General features: G+C 43.0%; 2 protein-coding genes across 5 annotated transcripts in view; one reads left to right on the top strand and one right to left on the bottom strand.

Annotated features, from left to right (window-relative positions):
- Positions 1–9,269, top strand: part of FZD9 (frizzled class receptor 9) — a 30,904-nt gene extending 21,635 nt beyond the window's left edge. Inside the window, exons 2-3 of one of the 4 annotated variants that reach the window (XR_004981373.2) lie at positions 1,308–4,200; positions 8,005–9,269. The gene's annotated coding sequence lies outside the window, so the exon portion shown is untranslated. Of the gene's footprint in view, positions 1–1,307; positions 7,897–8,004 lie in introns of all 4 variants that reach the window. The other 3 variants (XR_004981372.2, XR_004981371.2, XM_036395115.2) reach the window with 3 other exon arrangements.
- BAZ1B (bromodomain adjacent to zinc finger domain 1B) overlaps positions 1–23,040 on the bottom strand; it is a 43,594-nt gene that overhangs the window by 15,742 nt on the left and 4,812 nt on the right. Inside the window, exons 2-11 of the mRNA XM_036395114.2 lie at positions 21,342–21,458; positions 19,119–19,263; positions 18,119–18,317; positions 14,430–14,551; positions 13,433–13,630; positions 10,598–12,293; positions 8,992–9,130; positions 8,392–8,522; positions 6,973–7,084; positions 390–488 (exon numbers count right to left, since the gene is read on the bottom strand). Coding sequence (XP_036251007.1) covers positions 390–488; positions 6,973–7,084; positions 8,392–8,522; positions 8,992–9,130; positions 10,598–12,293; positions 13,433–13,630; positions 14,430–14,551; positions 18,119–18,317; positions 19,119–19,263; positions 21,342–21,458 — 2,958 coding nt within the window. The remainder of the gene's footprint in view (positions 1–389; positions 489–6,972; positions 7,085–8,391; positions 8,523–8,991; positions 9,131–10,597; positions 12,294–13,432; positions 13,631–14,429; positions 14,552–18,118; positions 18,318–19,118; positions 19,264–21,341; positions 21,459–23,040) is intronic.

Genomic DNA, 23,040 nt, shown 5'->3' with positions numbered 1-23,040 from the left:
GGCAGAGCACTGCCCTGGGAGCAGAGCAGGCTCTGGGACAATGGTCTTCAGTGAGAGCTATGAGCTCCACTAGTGCAGAACATTCTTTGAAAGACACATGAAAGCACGTGGCAAATCTGGCTCAGAGCAACCAGCCCTGCCTTTGTTCCTGGTTTCAAGGAGGAATTTAAAGACTGGCAGAACTTCCTCACTGCTCAGAGTGTTATTTATCAAGAATCTGCCCAAGAAAACCAGCAATTGCTCAACCTGAATGTTCTCCCCTCTTCAGCACAGGAATAATCAAAGCCCAGCCTGGGATGCTGCCCCAGGAATGGGGCAAGGATTGCTGTGCCAAGGACTTGCTCTGACTTGGAGAAGGCTCACATAAGAAAAACAAAGAGTAGGCTCACTTTTTCTCCAAGCGCTCCTTGAGCTGGCTCTCCCTTACTCCTTGGGGGTGCAGGCAATCCAGCAGTTCATCCAAATCCTTCTGACTGTCACAGAGAAACCTGAAAGATAAAAAAATGCACCTAGACCACTACCCTAGAACACCTAGGGTATCTCTGTGACGATACAATTTCCTCTTCTAAATAGTTCCCAAGGATCAGCAGGTAGGGATAAGAGGTAACCTATATCCTGACGCCATAGAGCAAGGTGAAACATTCCAGGAATGCTCGTAGAAGAATTCTGACTCAGGTTGGCTTCGTTTCAAGGTCCCCAAATGTAGCCAATGCCAGAGTAAGAAAAACAGAATCAAAATAAACACTAAACTGGTTTATAGATGTATTTTCCCCATTAAGTTTATTAAAACATTGACATTTGAATTTAGTTGTCTGTCCCAGGGATTCCATTCCTACTCTGCAGTTAAGTGATCTGAATGTTGTGTTAGATATACTAGAAAAGACTAACATACTATGCACTGACAGCATGGCAATTTAATATTATTTTCTTTCATTAAACAGAAATCCCCAGATTAAAAAGGAGATGTCCTGGCTGATCCCACAACTTCTGCTGCTGGAGATGTGTGCCTGTGCAGGCTCTGTCTCTGCAAGTGCATAAGTCCTCCTCTGCTAAGCTTGCCAAAACTTGAAAGCCCAAGTGCAGAATCTGAAAAGCATATTGATCAGCTTGAAACCTTCTTGCTCAGGAATCCTTGAAGACAGCAATGGCCATCAGCAGTTAGTCTAATCTAAAAGGAGAACTACTTTTACAGAGTTCTCTAAATCAAGATATTCTTCAATTCCAAAGTACAATCATGTTTGCATGCTGGGTTGTACATTTAAATGAGATTCCGCACTTTCCTTCTTTTCTTTCTAATTCTATTCTAGGAAACCGTGGAGACTCTTCATGTGATGGGATGTGGACTCAACTCAAGCTTCAGAGGTCCTTTACAGAAAATATGACTAATTCCCTATCTTCTATTAGAGGATTGCTCATCAGAAGAGGGAAGACAGGAAATAGGATAATCAACCTCATTTGGAAACAACTGCAAAGGACCACTCTGTGATCCTCACCAGAAGATTCCAGATCTAATCTTTCTTCTTGGGCATGAGCTCAGATGAGTCAAGCAACAACTAGAGAAAGATATCACTGTGGCTCTTCTTGGAATACCAGTCTCCAAAATGCTTATTTTTCTGGCAGAAATACTTACTAAATACCATATCAGAAAGTATTTCATAATTCTATCTATGGTCCTACTAGGGTAAGAGCCTCACAATTTGCATTCAGCTAGGAAATTCATTACTCTAATAGAACATAGGATTGATTGCTCAACAATGGAAGCAGGATGTCTTCAAACCAGTTATCTTCAGTACATCTGACCCCATGGAGCATCCTCACTCCATACCCTGAGATTAACCTTTGGGCACCATACTCTCTGCACCTCTCCCTGAAGAATAGGACAGAGCAGCTTCAGATATCCTTCACCTACTAGAATCTGTCACCACTGGGGAATGGCATAATCCATACGCCAAACCATCTGCTCTACAGATACTCAGCACAGAAGTATTTCCCAGACACCTTGAGATGGGTCACCCAGGTCATGATAAAACAACATCAGACATTGCTGGTGATACACCATGGAATCCAGCTAGACAAATATTCAAGATGACAATGCCTGAGCTTTCCCTGTTTTCTCCCATGGAGACAAATTAAAGGGGGGCATTTACTGCACTGTTCTGTCACACTAAAAAGGAAAGGGCTCTGGAAACAGTCATCATGTAGGGTTTCTATTCTCCAGTATTTTGGGGGAAGATAACACAGGCTGCTGGGCAGGTGCAGAAAACAGCTCCCACCCTTCTAAGAAAGCCAGAGTTAAGCCCTGGTACAACTTTGTTCCTAATGAAAAGGACATAGGACAGGGAAGGAAGAACATCTGCAACAGGTACTTTAATCTTCCCAGTTCACCCTGAGAGTAAGAACTGGGCTTTCTGGGACAGGGAACTGATCTAATTAAGCCTGAACTCAAGCCTGAACCTAAGCCTGATCTGCAAAATACAAACATATTGGAGACAGCATGTTAGTTTATTAGTGACCCCTTTCTGCTCTGTGCAGCCACAGCTCCTGCTTCCCAAACTAGCTCCAGGCATGCCCTACCTGTAGGAACTACCTGCACGTCCAGCTGCAGCTCAACCACTTCCAGGCTGGGAGCATTGACATGGTAAGACAGGGCTGGCATTTTAAATGGGGAAGAAAAGTGAGTCTTGCAAAAAGGGATGGTAAAACAGTTGGTTCCCTTCATGTTGCCTGACACAGATTAATCACACACTCCAGAGGGATGGGAAAGATCCCTTTGGGAAAGTCAAGACCAGGTTGGGGTCTTCAAATTTATATACAAGGGGGAAATCCTGACTGGTATCAGGGCTTCCTGCATTCACAAAGAACAGCCTAGATTCTCTCCTGACATTTCTGGCAGCACAAGCCAACAGACTGGTCAGCAACCAGAACAGAAGGCACAAATAGCACAAGCATCAAGTCAAAAGGAGCTTTCAGTATTCACTCAGGCTGAATATTCCTACCTGTTTTCAGGCTACAGGATGCAAGGGACCACAGAAAGATCTAAAACCTGGCCTAAGGAACAACAAAATTGAGAGAACAACAACTAGAGGAGCCCAGGACCACTACCTGCTTTGGAGGGTTGCTGGAAACAGGGGAACTCCATTTGTAGAATATAGGCAAGAAAAGGGAGTCTGTCAGCACCCATTCACAGTTAACTCAAATTGTCTTCTGAGGAAACCCACCATACCATGCTGAATTCCTAACAGATGAAGAACAACGGCAGTTACTCTGCAGAGATGCCAATGTTTCCAAATTCAACCCCTTTCTGACCAGGATGAGCAAGAAGTCTCCTGCATGCTAATATCCTGCCAAGGCTGTGATTCCCCCATGGTTCTTGCAGGAAAGTACACAGCTCACAAGCACTACGGTATGGACAGAGACTTCTTCAGAGCCTATGTGCCCAGAACAAGGAGATTTTTTAATAAGGATCAACATCTGTGAAAGTGGAGCACAAGTTGAACAGAGAGAGTGGTCCATCTGTCTGAAGAAGACAGAAGTAACCAAGTGTTTATGATGCTGCACTTTTAGCAGCACTGAACTAATACTTGAACACTGGACCCTTTTCTTTTCTGCGACAAAGTACTGACAGCAGAACTACTTCCACGAGATATTATTTATGTAACTCTTGATAGAAGTATAAATCTATTTCTCCCTTTATTAGTGCCCTACCAGCTCCCATCCTCAAAGGGAAAAGGGGCAGGGACTGTGAAAATACAACTAATCAGAGTTAATTTAGTGTTTAATTTCACAGTCCCATCACTCTAAAGGATAAAAGGGTAAAGCTAAAGATCCTTTATATGCACTCTGAGGCTACTCAATCCCACATCCCACATACCACTAGGAAAAGAGACAAATAGCATGACCTAAAGCAGAACACAAAGAAATGAAACTTCCTATGCACATGTGAAAATTACAGGTTATAGCTGGACAAGTCCTTGTATCCAAACAACAGAGATATCCATGGACTTCAGTGTGGGCTCAGGGCTCCTCATGGCGTCCAAGGATAATGTGCAAAAAGCAGCCAAGTAAAAGACTCTTCCATAACCATTTATGCTCAAAGCAGTCCTTGAGATCAATGGCAATGGCCCCAAAGGAAAATACAGGAATAGGAATATTTCCTATTTTTCCTAGGATTTTCCTATATTTCCTAGGATATCCTCAGAGGTAAGTTCTAGTTCCTGGCTATCCCCTGAAGTAACAGCTCCCAGCCTGTCTCTTGGCTTTCTGTGGATGCTTACATGTAAGTGGTGGCAGGTGTCAGACAGGTACTTAGCAAACAAACCATAAGGAGCTCCAGATCTTTAAGGAAAAGCCTTTCAGCTCAGAGACCTTATTGCTTAGCTGCAGGCATGGCTTTGGATGCCCTATCTCTCAGGGAGAGGCAGTCACCACAGCACTCAATTAGAAGGGGTTATGTGTCCTTTGAGAAGCTGCCTCTGTGCCCCTGCTCAAGGCCCATGCCTGGCTCAGATTTCCAGCTGCACTGTTGCCCCTGCCTGGCAGAACAGTGCATAGAGGCACGAGACCCTTGTAAAAAACCAGCAAGTGCTGTGACTGTCAGCACTTAAAAGTCCTTCCTAGCAGGGACAAGAAAGAACAGAAATTAAGGACACTGTGGCATAACAGCCAGGCCAACCTCCAGATCAGTGTCTGATGTCTGAGTGGCCAAAAGGCAGAGCAGGTATGCAGTGACAGTTCTTCAACCTACTCCTCCAGACTGCAGCATCTGCTGGTTTGAGGACTCCTCTGTGTGCCAGGACAATTACCTTTGCGCTTCCTACTCCTCAATGAACTCTTCTCTCAGCAGTTTGTCCACTGGTGCTTTGAACAGGTGCAATTCACAGATCCACAGCAGCTGGTAGCAGCCAGTTGTGTACCTCAGCTGCAGCACTTTCCTCTCCATTTCAAAACAGCCATTTGCTACTTTTATTTCCTGATCCCTCTTTTCTCTATCAAAGAAAACCTCTTTAGGAGACTTCCCCAGTTTCCTCTAGCATTACTCTCCATCTCCCTGCTGAACATACAAGTTTAGAGTGTTTCTGTTATTTATTTAGTATTTCTTAGCCAATTATTCTCTCATGCAAAGAGCTTCCCTCTTCTCCGAAGGCAGACCCTGTAACGATAGATTTTGTGAAGCAGAAGGGGGAAAATAATTGTTTTGCCCTTAGTCTGTACTACACTTTATCATTCTTTTTATTTCTTTCACTGAGATTCACCACAGGTTTTAAGTAGGCTTTCTTACTTTTAACAGCTTCCTTATCCTGATGTGAACTCAAAATGTTTTGTTATTGCTGCTACAGTTTTGTTTCCAACTTCCTCAACCCTTTCTTTTTTCCAAAGGTAAGAGACAGCACTTGCTCGGACCATTTAGTAGGAAACTCTAAGGCAAATATTTCTGAAAGTGTTTTGGGCTTCTGGCTGTCACTTTAAGCTTTTTTTTTTAAAGAAGCTTCTTAATTCTTTTTGTTGCTTTCTTTTCTAAAAGGAGAATACCATCTATTATGGTCACTCCATACAAAGCAGCTCTTAGTGACAGAATATAATTTAGCACTGAGTGTGTCCAGGATCTGGTTCCAAGAGCTACTCCTCCCAGGCTGTGACTGGTTACTCCACACAGCACTCCTGCCTCTGTCACCACACTGATCTCCCTCAGAATGTTGTTGGGAGTTGCCAACCTGAATGAGCAGATCAAATACTGTGCTTTTTCAAGTTCAGCCTGGAGTCACAAAAGCTGAAGGAATTTTGTGTTAATTAACTCACCCAATTTGGCTCTATGGTGCCCTCAGTGTTAGCAATGTGCTCTGTAAGTTTAAGCTACTGTTTTCCTTATGGAATTGGTCCTTCTCCTGGAACACACCTTGCCATCTCTGCTCAATAAAGATCAAGTGTTAGAGGAGGCAGTCAGGAAGAGCAGAGGACTTCCCTGTGGATCACACTGCCTGTGCAGGACCCATTCCCTGGAAAGCCCAGCTGCCTGAATTTTGGCAAGATGTGCAAAGGCCCAGGGGTAACAGGGTGGGGATTTGTCATGGGAGGATGGGCCAGTGAAGGAAAGCACAGGAACTCTATGATATCCTATGACCTGATGCCATGACAGATAAGCAGCAGGGCAATACCAAGAGTCAGCACCCAATGCTGGTGATTCAGATAAATCAAAACACCCACAATTTCAGTCTCTTTTACAGTTCCTGGTGGGGAAGCAGGTACACGTTTAGTAAAAAAGTAGCTCTGACTGGCAACTATTCTTTGGAGATGAGTTCAGCTCTATTTATCAAAGACCAAAGCAACCCCACTCTGTGTGTCAGCAGTGGAACTGTGTGGGACAGACACTGCTAAGAGGGGAGCTGCAGGAGCACATACTTTGTGACAGTTATGCTCAGGGTTATCTAAAAAAATACACAGTGCTCCACAGCAGTTAACAGATGAAGCTTAGCCAGGGTTTTCTGGCACGGGGACAACTGATGAGCACTCCTTACCACACAGAGCAACATTCAACCAAGGAGAATTTCTTTAACGACACTGATAAGGCCAATTACTGCTGCAGGTTACAATCAACCATGCTCAAAGGTAGATTTGATTCACTTAGAAGACACTGCTTGGCATTGGGAAGCATTAAAGGGATAAAAGAGGCTGTCAACATGGAAGAATAAAATATTTAAAAAGCAATACATCAAAGAAGCATTTTAAAAGCTTAATTTATACTGCCTTTGTATGATTGATTAGGTTGAATCATGGCTCCACTGGCTCTTGGACTGGCTACCCTGTTAGCAGGGCAGTAATAATATCAGCAACAGAGGCCTGCAGAGCTGCTGAACCAACCCAACTGCTCAGCACTGAAAGAGGAACAGGTTTGTAGCAGGTTTAGTAAAAGAAATCTGTCTAGATTCCTTGACCTTTACATTTTGAGTACTTTGCAGCTATGGAAGTGTGTGTTACCATAAGTTCTGGCCCTGCTTGGGAGTGGTGGTCTCAGCAGGCAGGTCTGTGGTGGGCATGGAGCGGTGCAGCTTGTTCCCTCGGCTGTCACTGCCTGTGCTCTTCCGCTTCTCTGCAAAAGAAAAGCACAGGCTCAGGTAGATTCCTGAGCAGCATTCCTACTATTCCAAATACATAAAACTAGTTTCACTTTTTAGCTGTATAGTGACGAAGCACTTTGAAAACCAAAGGAGGTATAAGCAGCATGAATTTTTATTTCTGAGCATCTCAGGTAACACTCCGACATGAATTTAAATCTTTGCTCGTTCAGGCCTTCGGTTGTTAAGTTTCCAAAGGAATGTGCTGAAATCCTGCCCACTGGCTGCAGCAGCGGCTGAGAGATGAAAACAGCTGGAAGCAAAGAGTTGATCAGGAACACAGCTGGTCAGTATTTGAAACAGCTCTTGTAACATGGAGGAGCTTGGAATGATACACCTCCAGCTCAGTCAGTCTCGAAGACACAGGTGTCTGTAAAATTACACCTGGATGAAGGATCTCACTGTATGTTTGCCCTGTTCTATTCCTCTACAGGTGTCTAGTTTGCCCCTTGTCTAAGACAATCCTACCAGGTGAGGGCTTGGATCTAACTCCATAAGCTCTCCCATGCAGGATTGCTTAGATGGACTCAGTGCCAGAACGTGATGTTCCAAAAGCAAGAAATGATCACGACTGAAACTCAGTTGAGTCAGATTATTGCAGTATCTTCTGTCTCAAGAACTACTTCCACACAGAAATGTTAAGTTTCCTTCTGTACAGATAGATTTCTGTGCCTGTTCAAGCTTGCAAGGCTCCAGGACCCAGGCTCCAAGTCAGCCAGGCAAAATCACAGAGGAAGCACTAGAAGTTCAGCAAGTCCCTTCCACCTCACCTGCACATTCAGCAAAGGTGAAGAGAAGGTTGAGAGGAAGTGCATGAGGGATGTTCATCAAAACAATCTCAATCAGCAAAGCTGTGCATATCTAACAGACTGCCCTGCTTGTTACTATTCCACAGGCTGATCTAGGAGTCTTGGCACCAGCGGAATATCAGCACTGTGACAGACATCCTCACTCTGCAGCACAACTAGCTAATTGTGCAAGGGGTCTGGCATGCTGCAACTCAGCAGAGTCAGAGTGAACCAGAGGGATGATACCAACTGACATCAACCTTGCTACTTGAAGGAGAGGAGACTGTCCTTAGGTGGAACACTGCAGGCAAGTCTCCAGACCTGCAGCAGCAGAATGGAAGTATCACCAGCACCTCCTCTATGCAGGCTTCCAGAGTTTAAAGGAGGCTTAAATCAGAGTATGCCCATGAAAACACTCGGACTCGACAGTTCTTTCACACTCATGACTCCATTTGAATAGTCAGAGCAGAGGAAATACCCTCAAGAGACCATACCTCCAGGGCTGTAGTCCTTCTTTGAATCTTCCTTTTTCTGATGGGGAAGGGTAAATCTGTAGTTTATACTGTCATGTACCCAGCCTTTCTCAATAAACAAGCCAGGAACTTCATCTGAAAACAGCCAATACCTGTAAGAAATATGTGTTATTAGGTACCAGTCTCCTTTACTGGCTAGTTAAACACACACACACACTTTTATTTGCATTGAGTCAAGAAGCATCTGTGTGCTCAACTCACTAAAAGCTGAATGCATGCATATCTTTATGTTAGCCCCGCTGAGAAACACAGAAAGCTTAGCTTAGAATCCATTCCAAGAGCATGCCTGCGCAACAACCATGAAAAAAAAAGAAAAGATGGTAACGAGGTTCCTGAGCAGCCAATGCCAGCATTTGAACCTCCACTAGTCCTGACCTCCATGGGAAGGCTTCAAAAAGTTGAGGACGTAACCAGCCACTTCATATACACAAATATTTTCCCCTTCTCTCTCCTCTGCAATTCCATACACCTTCCCTGTCTATCCCTTCCTGGGGGATGGTATCTGACACAGCCCTTCTTCTCAGGGCAGAGATGGAAGTTCATGGTCATCTCCTTTCCCACCTGTTGTGATTCCTGTCAGTGCCAATTGGGGTCCTGCGCATCACCAGCTTGGCTTTGGCAATTCCATCCTGGAAAGTTTTCTCAGCAGCAGCTTTATGCCTCCGGATTCTTTCTTCCTCTGCTTCTTTCTCCATCCTCACTGTTAGAATCAGTAAAGAGCAGCATTAGTTTTCCTTTATTGTATCCGGACATCAATATTGTCTTTTATTTTACTATACTGTGGGAGTAAAACCAAGCAGTTTTATTGGGGATTTTAATAAACATTCTTTACAACCATACACTCTTCTGTTTACTTTCTGCCCACCATTCTACAAAAAAAAAAAAAAAAAAAAAAAAAATCCCATATAGATATATATAGAAGTAGTCAATATCACAGAATCATGGAATGGTTTGGGTTGGAAGACACCTTGAAGATCATCTTGTTCCAACCCTGCCATGGTCAGGGACACCTTCCACTAGACCAGGTTGCTCTAAACCCTGTCCAGCCTGGCCTTGGACACTTCCAAGGATAGGGCAGCCACAGCTTCTCTGGGCAACCTGTGCCAGGCTAGGATGGATGGGACTTGGGGCAGGCTGGTCTAGTAGAAGGTGTCTTTGCCCATGAAGGGGGGGGAACCATGATCAACTTTTAGGTCCCTTCCAATCCAAACCATTCTGTGATTCTTGGTCTCCCAGAACAGATACTCCCACATTCCAGCTAAGGAGCAAAAGCCAGGCTCCATGAGGGATGCTTATCCCTCACTTGTTTCAGAAGGAAAATAACAACCTAGATGAGCTACACTGTCCACTTCCATCCACCCAGCATCCACATTTACAACCAATAAAACCCCTAAACTGTAATTCCAAAGTGTTCTCTCTTTACACCTATACTCCTCAAGCAGCACTACTTACACAGAGACAAGGTCTGGTGTTGCAACTCATGATTTAGAGAGGTTTGAGTGGACAGTTTATATTTACACAGCTCCATAACTAAATCATTAAAGCGAGAAACACTAAACTGAGATTTATTGCCCAAATCCTGATATGAGAGAAGGGCTGCTGGCAACAACCTGACCATGGGAACAGCAGCAGGGCCAGCAGTAGGAACTGATTTTAGGCAGGAAGTTTCTCCTCTGTACCCAAGAACCAGATGATATTTGGACATAAGACAAATTTTTGGTTATTTGCTGTTCCCAAAACAGATACTGTCCTGTCCAACTTCTCTGGGCCTGCCATAATTAGAAAGGTACTGAACAAAAGACAGACACAAATAAAAAACTACAAGCAGATATTGGTTTTTCTTAAATTTACAAAGTTTAAGCTGCCACAGGAACCACAGGAGATGAATTATAAATCTCCAGTGAGCAAATCCCATAAATTCCATATAGCCATCTCTATTTGTGGAATTTAGACAGTAAATCACAAAAGAAGAGGTCACCTGGGTTTATACTGTGTTAGGTATAATGGTGCTGGAGCTTCAGTGCTCTATTATGTGATTCTGAGATCTATATTCCTACGTTTTATTTAGGTTTAATTCAGAAAATGCTTCCAGAAACAGGCTTTCATTTTTGCCATGAAGTTATTCCACAACACACAAACGGTCTACTCGCTAGGTAATTTTTCTTACCTCTCATTTGTATTTCTTGTTGCTCCCTCTCTTTCTTGGCTTGGATGGCAAGAAGGCGCCTGCTCTTCACAGCACTGATCATATCATCAGCTTCAATTTCCACCCGGTGCTCTATTTTCATAATTTCGTGTTTTTTCTTTTCATTTCTTCCCATCACATGCTCTTCTTTCCCATTCTCCTTGGTTTTAGCCACCATTTCTTTTCGCTTCTGTTTCTCTGCCCTCTTCTTGTCATTCTCCTCCTTCAGGACAGCCAGGCGCTCTTTCCACAGCTCAGCCGAGGCCTGCTGCTTGGCCTCCACATGGTCCTGCACTGAGTATGTCATTAGGATTCGGTGACACAGCGCTCCAAGGATCCGCAATTTCTCTTCAGGAGTCAGCTCAAAGAACTCTGATGTCTCCAGTTTCTCCAAAAACTCATCCTGTACCTCATTATCCTCGAAAGCTGCTGAATCCTTACTTTCATCTACATTATCTGAGACCTCGCTTTCCTCTTGCACATCTGACTTACGCAGGCACAGGCGAACCAACTCGGAAGCGGAATGCAGAGTAAGTGGGATTTCAGAAAGTTTCATTCCCAGCTCAGCATAATCCTCAGCAATTTCATCCTGCAGCAGGGTCTGCAAGAGAATGACCAGTACTCTGTTCAAGTACAGGAAGCCTCCCTTTTCTGCACAAAGGGCTTCCATCAGGGACACTGCTGTGATGGGATACTGAGCATCTGGCATCAATAACCCTGAGTAACAGCTCAGGAACTCCACCACCATGGCCACATCCCCAAAAAGTGTGTTAGGAAGTCCCTCTGGAGTATCAACCAGCTTAAAAGTAGGCAATGTCTTCCCTTTCAGATCTTGGTCCTCAAATCTCCTCTGTTTTTCCAGTTTTTCCTTCATCTCCTTCTCCTTCCGCTCCTTTGCTCTTTCCTTCAGTTTCTCTTTCAGCTTTTCCCTTTTCTTCTTCATGTACTCCTTCCGCTGTTCCTCAGTCATGGTGGCCCATCTCTTCCTGTGTTCCAGGAGCTCATAGCGTTTCTGTACCAACCCTCGTAAATCCTCGGGGAGACGGGCACGGTCCTCATTGGAAAGCAGCCGAGCTGTTTTGGAGATGATGCAGGACAGAGCACTTTTTTTGTCTTCCCGGTCTTTGTTTTCTTTGTAATAGGCAATGAGATGGAGTGCTGCAGGAGGCAGATGTTTCTGGGGTTTCCTGGAAGATCCAGGGGTGCCTCCAGAGTTCCTGGAAGCCCTGGACACTTTAGTGGTACCTTTAGCCATGTCCAGCAGTGTCATTTGCTTCATTTTCATCTTGGGGGTCTTCAAACCTTTCCTGGGAGACTTTGCCTTCCCCGACGACTTCTGCCCATTCAGAACCCTTTTGCCTCTTTGCTTTTTGTCCAAGGATTTGTTGTTCCCCTTTCCTAGTCGGCTCCTCTTTGGAATGTGAAAGTTAGAACCAAGTTTAGCAGGTGACACAATTTTCATCACCTCTTCCAGCTCCTCTTTAGGACAATTTGAGTTCTTAGAGTTTTTCACCTTCAGCGGAGAGCCAATTATAGATTTTTCCAAATGCACGTGACACCACAGGGTTGGACTCAGTGGCTGTCCCAGTGAAGATCCATCTGCTTTGGATTTCTTAGGAAGCCTTCTTTCAGGTGACCGAGAGCTCTTCCTCTTGGCTGAGGGATTGAGAGCCATATACTAAAATTAAAGGAAGAATTATTTTGTATTAATATTGAAAGGTAAATAAAGTTATCTAGATCTCTTTCTGTCAATTATTTTTGCCCATTTTAATTTTTTTTTTTTCCTAATGAAATTGCTCATTGCTCTAAGGGTAACAGGCTTCTGCAATCATAATCAGTCAGAGAATGGCCTAGGTTCAGAGGGACCATAAAGATCATCTTGTTCCAACCCCTGCCACAGGCACGGACACCTACTACTAGACCAGGTTGCTTCAAGCTCTGTTCAACCTGGACTTGGACACTTCCAGGGATGAGGCAGCCACAGCTTCTCTGGGCAACCTGTGCCAGGACCTCACCACCCCCACAAGGAAGAATTTTTTCCCAATATTCAATTTAAACCTACTCCATGTGAGTTTGAAGCCATTTCCCCTTGCCCCGAACAAATATTTATCTTCTAGTTTTACAACAACACTTGACAGTCTATGAAAAAGTGAGTTTACTGAATGAACAAAATAGTGCTTTCTACACCAGAAGATGGATTTTAAAACAGCACATTTCATGGTATGGCATTTAGTTGGTTAATATTATATTTGGCTGGTTAGCACTATGGGCTGGAAGAACCCATTCATGCTATGTACGTATTCAGTAATTTGTATTATCTGCCATCGCTCAAGGCAACCCTGTACATGAACCAGGCCTCATGAAGTCACATGCATCCAGGTCTTGGGCCCAATACCTGACACTACCACATAAAGACTGCAGCTCTCCCATTTCTCTTACACCAGGAAATTTACTTTACTTGTAGACAAGTAATGCAAACCATTGGAAAAATTAAAAGGCAGTTGCATCTCACATTTTTAAAGCAGACCACTGTTCCAGATGTTCAAGTCATGTCACCTCTCAAAAGGTCAACCTTCAAAAGAGTAGGTTTTCCTGCTCTGCTTCTCTCTGGATTTAACAGATATGTGGAATTGGCACTTGGGGATATGGTTTAGTGGTGGCCTCGGTGATGCTGAGTAACAGTGAGGTTTGATGATCTTAAGGGGCTTTCAACCCTAATGATTTTGTGATTCTAAAACCCAACCAGCACACTGAGGTCTCTGCCAAGACTCAAGGAATGGGTGGCAAAGCAAAGCAGGTACTTTTAGGAATTCTTACCTTATGTGGGTCAAGCAAGAAGTCACTGAATTTACTGGGGAGAGAGTACTTCTTCACTAACTCATCCTCCACAACCCAGGGAGCGTTCTCACACGTGCCAGCACGTAGCGCATTGTGACGGATGAAGTACCTCAGGATCTCCTTGTTGGGAGGACGCTCTGTACGGACTAAGCTATCTGCTGGAACGTTGCTGATGATCTTGGAGATAAGAGACACACTGTTAATGATTAACTTCTAACCACATTATAAATACAGATCATATGCCTATAAGGAACAATGATCATTGTACTGCTTCATGTCCGAAAACTCCTCGCTCATTCAAAGCTGTCTTGGAAAGACTCAAACCAAACAGAATTTGCAGAACTGAGACATACAGAGATTGGTAGGAGAATCAGATAGCTAGAATAGTAGAGACCATGAGTTTATGATGCAGATTTTTTGCCAAAGCCCACTGTTTAATCTCTGGCCTTCCTGCAGCTTGTGCTTGCTACTGACTTTTAAGCTTTTACATATACATGTTTGATTTTTTTTCCTGAGACCAAAGGAGCACCTCTGTACACGGTACTCTTTGAGGTCAGCACTTCCTCATTTGTCAAATTACCAAAAAACAGACAAAAAGCACAGAGCAGTGCTGCAGCTATCCAGAGCTTCCCGAAGCACTGCCACCTCCAACTCAGAGCACCTTGGTCAGGACAACAGCAACAACCACCACTCATGATTTCACTGGTCTCATGAACTGCAAGACCAGAGATGAGGCACTTAACAGCAACCACAATAAAGCTCTGTGACTCAGTGTGTGTGGTACCAAGTGTTTCCATTCACAAAACCTAATTACAGAAAGAAACAGACAGGCTGGTCAGCCTCACAGACAACTATCCTGCTTCCAATGCCATGACTCTGGCAGAAAGTACTATATTGTGCTGTATAATCATCAACAGTGATTAATTAAACTTGCATATTCATGTTATAATATCAAGGACTCAAGCAGACAACTCACCTTATCTTCATTTTTCAGTTTGACATCATATTTGTGCGGCAGGAACTTAGGTGGGACCCACTTCCTTTCTTCCTTCTTTAACGAAGTGGGAAGCTTTCGAGGAGACCTACGTGCTCGATCATCTGATAAAAGAAGGTGAGACATGGTCTTATTATTACAGTTAAAAAGATTAAAAAAAAAAAAAGAAGAAAAAAACAAAAGAAGGAAAGAAAAAGGTTAAAAAATCCAGACCACTACTGGACAGGGCATCTGACTTCTTGCTATCTGTACAGTGTTTGGTTAAACTAGAACATTAGGAATATAACCCAAACTGGATTTTAGAAATAGCCAGAAGATACAGGCCAGGAATGGAGGCCCAGACCAGCTCTGAACTAAGGAGGTAAAACCTATCTTCACGGAGTACAAAGGACCATCTTCATTTAAACCCATCTCTCTGCAGTAAGCTGCAACCACCTACCCAAAAGGGGAAAATGCAAGATTTATGAAAGGGAGATATAACCCCACCAGTAAACCTGCTAAGGGAACTCCTCCAACAGCCCTGACTACCTACGCCATGCCTTCTTTGAAATAGTTCCATGGTAGGAATCACTGACTTGGTTTTGTCTTAAGAAAAGAAAGCAATCTCCAAATGTTTTTATGTCTGTGGCTACCACAGAATCATGGAATAGTCTGAGATGGACGGGACCTTAAAGCTCATCTCATTCCATGCCCCCTTCACTAGACCAGAGACACCTTCCACTAGACCTCCATGCTACAAGCCCCATCCAACCCGGTCTTGGACACTTCTAGGAATCGGGAAGCCACAGCTACTCTGGGCAACATGTGCCAAGGGCTCACCACTCTCAAAGGGAAGAATTTCTTCCTAGGATTCAAAGAAAACAATAAAGCAAGCATGAAGGATGAGAGTAATAATCTACTAAATATACAGAGAATAAAAGTAGATGTTAAACCTAAATAAAGCTTAAGAATATAGACCTCAGAATCACATAATAGAGCACTGAAGCTCCAGCACCATTATACCTAACACAGTATAAACCCAAGTGACCTCCTCCTTTGTGATTTACTGTCTAGATTCCACAAACAGGGATGGCTATATGGAATTCCATCAAACAGCACCTGGATATTTGGGTGAGGAAGAAGAAATTACTATCCATTCCATCCTGAAGTTAATTTTAAAAAGCCAGCTTCATCTGTTGTTGCATTCTATTGAAATAAAACATACATGTATCCCTCAAAGAGTTCAAAGCCACATAGATGATGCTTTTAGGGAAATGGTCTATGGAAGATGTTCCTGTCCATAGCAGGGGGGGTTGGAATGAGAGCTTCTTTAAGGTCCCTTCCAACACAGCTGATTCTGTGTTTCTAAAGCATCTATACTGTGTTGTCTCCTGTATTCACTTTATTTCAGATTGTCCAGAGCAGTACAGGTTCCAAGTCCAACTCAAGCTACAGAACCAGCCTCCAGCAGTTCCCCATCAATTTCCAGGACAATCTAGCCTTTCCTTGCTCCTGCAGATTTTCCACAGTTCATTCCCTAACCAACTAAAAATATAAAGTAAAATATCATGGTATAATGCCTTATTTTTAGCTTCTGAAGGACAGTAGACTCCTAAGCAGAGAGGCTGAAACTATCTTTCTCTGCCCCATTTCTCCTCCTACAAAACCAGCAAGTCTGACACAAGTATTAATAGAACTGTCAAGGTTTGCTCTGACCCCTCTTGTGCACACACAGCTCCTACATGACAGTTATACAGAGCTTGTTTCTGCTTCCAGTTACTCACTCTAGTGTAGTGACTTCAACCCACATCAAGTGGCCACATGTGAACATTATTAGAGAGGAAAAGTCCAGGTCAGTGTCACTTGGGAACCCCCCCCCAGCCTCTGGGGATGCAACTCAACATTTTGTACTTCTGTAGTCTGCTGTGTAACTGTAAGAATTGCTACATAATGATATTAACACACTCTGGATGAATTTGTCTCAATGACGTTACTATGAGCCTATATTCTGTTATAGCCCAGATTACAAAAGCAACAAAATAGCCTTTTAGTAACAGCATATATACAAGGAAAAGAAAGAAAAGAATACATGTTTACTGTTTCGGTTATGACTCTGCCAGCATCTTGAGCTGGAAAATGCTGAGGTTCATCTTTTCCAGAAAGGGGAGGACAGTCCCAGCTTCCAGAGGTGACTACATAAAGGCCAGAACCAACTGAGTCAGGGACTGAAACGAGAGCAGGAAACCCCATTCCTGCAGTATCTGACCTTGGAGTGCTGCACTGGCAATGCCCACAGCTGCTGCAATACCACACCCCAATGCCCAAAGGATCATGGTAAATCTTTTTTAAACATCCAGATCCAAAATTGCTGCTGTAAATTTGATCACTGAGCATTTTTGAAGTAAAAGGTACTTCCCATGCCTCTTCTGTGGCATCTCGAGAGAATTATGACTCAATAAAAAAATACATATATAAATAAATAAAGCGTAATTAGCCCCTCTCCAAGTACAACCCTTGTTTCCAATGATGTGTATAAGGCCAGATTGTTTCTGAAGCGCCTTTTTTTGCTTCCTGATTATACAGAACATCGCAATGAAATCAAAACAGCTCATAACAATACCCATCAAAAAGAGCTGACAATTTTTAAACTCAGGACTAGACCTTGATAGAACTTCTTTTCCACTCTTGACTTTGCTATTTTCTCACTGGGCTATTTTCAAAGTTTTCTCTTCCCCACATTACACAACTTCCTGAATGCTGGAGTCACTATTTACAAATGCCAACAGTTTATTCATTTATGTGACTTGAAAATAAAGCTCTCCAGGTTAGAACTGTGTTGTGGGATTGGGGTTGGTTTGTTTGAAAACACTTTTTGTAATCTCTTTTAAAGAATCTTATAATTCCATTTTAAGAAGTTGCACAGGACAAAGGACAAACTCAAGTGGTTTTGTTTGGGTGGGAGGTTTTTTTTGTGTGGTTTTTTTTTCTTTTGTTTGTTTGTTTGGGGTTTGGTTGGTTTTTTCTTTTGTGGGGGGGGGTGTTATGGTTTTTTTTTCCCCAAACAATATTTCCTCAGAGTCAACGAAAGCCTTGGACAGCACTAGCTATCTCTGCACCAAGGAAGAGCATATGAAAGAGGAACAATGTTTTAAAGGATGCTTCATTTCCAACTGTTAGGAAAAAAAAAAAGATTTTGTCTCAAGATATGAAAATTGGAAAGAGAATAAACTAAAAATGAATATAACTCACTTATTTTTTATATTAACCAGGGACAAAGAGAACTAGCACTTGTCTCTGACTCCAAAATAACACACTTTACCAGGGAGGTTTCCTCTGAGGATGAACACTGCAGAAGAACTTCATAATTCTAACCTTTGCTGTTCACCTCTTTTATTTTTTAAATAACACTTGTTATACTTTAGACGTTTATACATTTCATGCATTGCTTTTGATATTACACCTTAGAATGACAGCACATTTTCTGCTTTAAATCAGGCAAGAGCAGCTGAAAGCCAGCAGCACTGATGCCCCAAAAATTCACCACTAACAAGTACAACTTCTGGATTTTCACCCTATAACACTGTTTGGACATTCACAGCCCAGCACCGAGATGTAAATTTAATCACTGAGAAAACTCCAACACTCACTGCCAGGTGCTACCTACTGCCCTGCCATGCTGTCTCTCTACTTACTCATACTATCCCTCCTGCTGTCATCCTCCTTCAGCATCACTTCCTTCTGGTTGTCCTGGGTGGTCTGGCTGGAGTTCTCCTTGTCACTGGATGGAGAATCACAAGCTCCGTCAGATTTTTTTTCTGAGGCCTCTTCATCAACTTTCTCCAGGGGATGCATTTTCACAACTTTTACAGGCAACATTTTCTCCTTACCAACCTGCACAGAAATATTGGTGAAGACTGAGCTTGAACAAGACAGGTGAGCTAACGGGCTTTAACACTATGAGGAAGGGAAAAATACCAGCTAAGAGACCTAAAAGCAAAACTCCCAACTCACAGCATTTTCCAATGCTGCTTCCTCAGCCTAAGGACACAGCATGTGTACAGGGTAGCCCCAGTTTAGAGACTATGTCTTAAACGTTGCCCACACACAACATTAACTCCTCCCCATTTTCAATAAGTTGGAGTTTTCATCAACATTCCCAGTTTTGGAGGAATTTTCAAATCTTTAGGGTCTTTTTAGAGATTTTTAAGCTTTGACTTCAGGCTCCATTTGTTTCAGACTACTGCTCCTTCTGGCAATGTGTCAAGTGAAAAGATTATGACAGATGATAATCTTTAATTTCTTCTAATTAAATAATGTATTTATATATAAACAGATCATCACATATTTAAGCAGTATAACAATTTTATCAGTTTCCCATGCACACACATATAATCAGTCATTTTTTGCTTGCTATTATTCCAGGATCCTGGAATGGTTTGAGTTGGAGGGCCCCTAAAAATCATCCAGTTCCAAGTCCCTGACATGGACAGAGACACCTTCCACCAGAAGTATGGCTTACAGAACCATTTTCCATCCAAAAGCAGGTGCTGTCACTGGGATTCTATAGAGAATAAATTCTTACATCCTTCTAATAACTTGAGTGGCTAACATATTCTTCCTGTCTCCTACCTTTAGCTATCTGGAATTAGCCCTATGCAGAAGCACAAGGTAAAACAGAAAACATATCCTTACCTCAAAGTCACACTCTTCACCCACTGCGAATTTGGTCATGATCTCCAACCAAGCTGCATCCACCAACTTTTCCAATGACACAGTGTTGTGGTGGACTATTTCCAGGACCAGTTTCTCATACCAGATAGGAAACTCCTCCTTTAAGCTGAGCAAGCATAGAAGTTTTCCTTATTCAGGGGAATAAAAGCCCAAATGCAAAGTATCCTCCTATTTCCCAATTCCAGGAATTCATGTTAACAGCCACAATGAGGCAGATGCTCCATTAGCATGCAAACATTCAAGGGTTTTTTGGTCCCCTCCTTTCCCCAGGTATTAGCTGGCATCTGGCATGAAAATCCCAAATGTCCTGGTTCTTCCCAGAAAGAATACTGTAAACACTCAGGAAGAACAGCGCTGAGTGTGAACCCTTTCATGATGGTTATTACTGTTCCTCTATTAGATATTAAATACAGATCCAGATGACGCAATTATCCTGGGGCTTGTTACTTTAAAATGCTTGTTTCCAGTAACACCATGATTCTGATAAAGATTTAGTATTTCCTTCTCCCCCAACAGGCTGCAAGTGCAGTAAAGAGAGGGGCAGGTTCACACAATCATATTATCTTGCATGTTTCACAGGTCATGACCTTTAAACTTTTTCATTCAAAGAAATGAAAGGACTGTGACACTAACTTCCCTTCTTTCCCTTCTAAAAGTTGACCTCAGGAAGTTGACAGGGGGACTAAGGCATATGTTGCACAAAGCCTTCTGGCTAAAAAGTAAAGTCCGTTTCAAGTTACCATAAGGAGGAAAAAAATACTCCATTTTTCCAAAGCACTTTCATTTTCCCAGACTCCAGGATCCGTAGCTGAGAACCTTCAGCTGTATGTGCTGTGTTACAACTGCCATAAGCAAATGTATCCCTTTAGCAACCTGTCTAAATGAACTTTTTTATCCAGCTTAGTGTCAGGTATTAAAGCAGATAAACTACCTGGGAAGCTTTTCTTCCACTTTCAAAGAGACAAGACCAAAATCTCATTTTACAGAATCTTCTCACACCCCACCCCCCCCACTCCATATTAGAGAGACTACAGCTAAATTTTATTGAGAAATTTGAGAAATCTCCTGTTTCTATTTCACTGACATTTCTTAATGTTTCCAGAAGTGGTCAATCAATCCAACATGGACAACCAAAGGAAAGTAGCAGCAGACCATTGAGTTTTGACTCAGGATTTTAAGTTTATGGAGCTGCCTTCACACCTTCCCTGCCCTCTCAAACAAGAACACCAGGGAGTAAAGCCTGAAGGCAGTAGTGTATCACCCTTCAAAGAAATTAGGACTATTAGCAAATGGGCTTCTTATTTGTTGGCTTTAAGATTGTGATTAACCCACAAATGATGGTGAATTTTTCCTTAGGAGAAGACTGTGAACTCTGCCAATGGATCAGAAACATGAAGAGAAGCAACAGAAAATTCCACCTCTTAGGTGGTACCACTGACATTGTCCACAGTTTTTATCCTGGGGAAAAAAAAGTCACAGAAGTCCAAGTCATAAGTTGACAGAATGGAGAAATACATCACTTGTTTAGCATAATTCCTATGATTTGGTAATCATACAATAAATTATATGTGTTGGTTGAGACAAGGACTTGCACCTTTACAGAAAATTGATTTCTATGACAAGGGCCATGCTGGATCTCATCCAAGGATTCCTGTGGGCTAGAGAAGGTCAGGGCCACAGCAGCCCAGAGGAACACAATTTGCACAGAACAAGGACTCTCGTTGCTTCAAGTAGAGTAGATTCCCCAAAATCTCACTACAACTTTTTTTTTAAATTAGTGCAGCAACTCTAATGCAGATCTGGAGAAAGCAATTACAGGTGCAGACCTGGCTGATACACTTCAACTGACTCCTTTTATTCTATTTTGACTGTACATTGTTCAAGATCTGTTATTTTTCCCTCTAAAATATTCCCAACACTCCAGGGACTTTAAAATATGCCAAGTGCCCCATGCTGAACTATTTTGGTTCAAGTAATACCAAGATACAACACCAAATAAGTAAATTACCAAATTGTATTAGTGATGGTTTAAAATTTGGACTTCATTTGCTTTTAACTCCAGAATCCCCAGATCTCCTTACAGCTCCTTACCTCACCTCACAGACTAGCCACACATTCCCAAGCTCACTCTTACACCCCAACACCTAAAGATAGGCACAAACCCACATCTCCACCAGTACTTACAGCTCAGCAACCTCCTGCTCCTCTTCCCAAGCCTCTTTGTGTGTCAGCTGGCTGCTTCCTGTGCTCTTGCACGTCCAGATCCGCTCGCTGTATCGCTCTAAACGTGCTTCGTACTCTCTGTACGAGGGGCAGCTCAGGAAAACAGGATTTATGCACTGGAAACCACAATCACCATAGCACAAAACACTAAAATCTAATTAATTCTTATGACTGGAGTGTACAAAGGCTAAGGAGAGCCTCAACACAGTCTGACCCTGTGACTACCATGAGGATGCTGCGCTAAATCAAATCTGCTGGTGCTTTCTGAGGCCAAAATGCCTGTCCTGCTCATCCTGGCACAAAAGGTTCCACACCACCAATAGCTCAGCTGCACTGCACAAGGGGAACACAGATGGCTGAAGGTTTCACAGCATTGCTAACTTACTTTTCAGCTTTTCCGGGCTGATACACTAGAAAACAGCACAACCAATGTCACAGGCACATGCAGGAGGTACAGCATGGATTGCTGCTAAATTCCTGGCAATAACTGTTGTGGCACTGCTACTACTAATGCCTTATGGTGGTGTTACAAAATCCAGATGCAAAGTACCAGGCTACCCATCACCCCCAATCTTTCGACAAAAGAAAAAAACAACCGAAACTATTTGAAACTGAAACCCCTAGAAAGGCCATTTTTTTCCTTTGGTTTCCAAAAATATCAGCCTTCTGCATTCCAAAATGAGGAGCTCTCTCACCAACTACATCACTTCCTTCATGGAATCACAGAATCCCAGAATGGTTTGGGTCAGAAGGGACAGTAAAATCGATCTTGCTCCATCCCCCTGTCATGGGCAGGGACTAGACTAGGTTGCTTCAAGCCCTGTCCAATCTCGCCGTGAACACTTCCAAAGCTTCTCTAGACAATCTATGGAGCTCACCATCCGCACAGCAAAGAACTTCTTCCTAATATCTAATCCAAACCTACTGTCTTTTAATTTGAAACCATTCCCACTTGTCCTGTCACTTTATGCTCTTGTAAAAAGTCCCTCTCTGTCTTTCTTGTTTGCTCGTTTCAGGTGCTGACACTCCTGTGTCACAACCTCCCTCAAAGTTATGTTATTCCAGGTGGAATGAGATGATTAAAGGGTGCCCGGGCAAGCCATTGGGGTGCAGAGAGCAATAGCTACTCTGCTGTGAGCATCTTTGGCTGCTCTCCCTGCTCCGCCTGAGTGGTAATTAATGGTCAGGGTAAACAGAGAGCAGCTACTTCACGCTCACTATGGACAGAGGATGCACAGGCACAATTATCAGTGTGGTGTAAACCCACACCAATTGCCCCATGATCAATGCCACATGCCTTCTAATGGGAAGTTACGAGGAGAAGTTCTAAGAGAGGTAAGAAAAACACCTTTTGCTTCTACTGCATATGCCCTCCAGTGGCAAAGCCAGCATGAAGCATAAGGCACACTGGGTACAGCCACAGCTCAGCCCACTGCCACTCCAGCACTGATTTGCAGAGTCTTATGGGAACAGCAGATTGCTGTACACTCTTGCACAGGCAGAGCCACCAGCCACAGAAAAGCACTCAGTGTGTCTCACACCTTTTGCCATTCAAGAACATTGTAGTGTGACCAACCTATTTCTTTTTCTTTTTTAAGATTCCTATTAGGAATTACAACTCCATCAAAGCAAATTTCCTTAAATGTTTCCTCACAGCCCC

The sequence above is a fragment of the Molothrus ater genome, chromosome 21, assembly GCF_012460135.2.
Source record: "Molothrus ater isolate BHLD 08-10-18 breed brown headed cowbird chromosome 21, BPBGC_Mater_1.1, whole genome shotgun sequence".
Classification (NCBI taxonomy): domain Eukaryota; kingdom Metazoa; phylum Chordata; class Aves; order Passeriformes; family Icteridae; genus Molothrus; species Molothrus ater.
The sequence above is the reverse complement of the archived record's forward strand: the minus strand, read 5'-3'. Positions and strand labels throughout refer to the sequence as shown.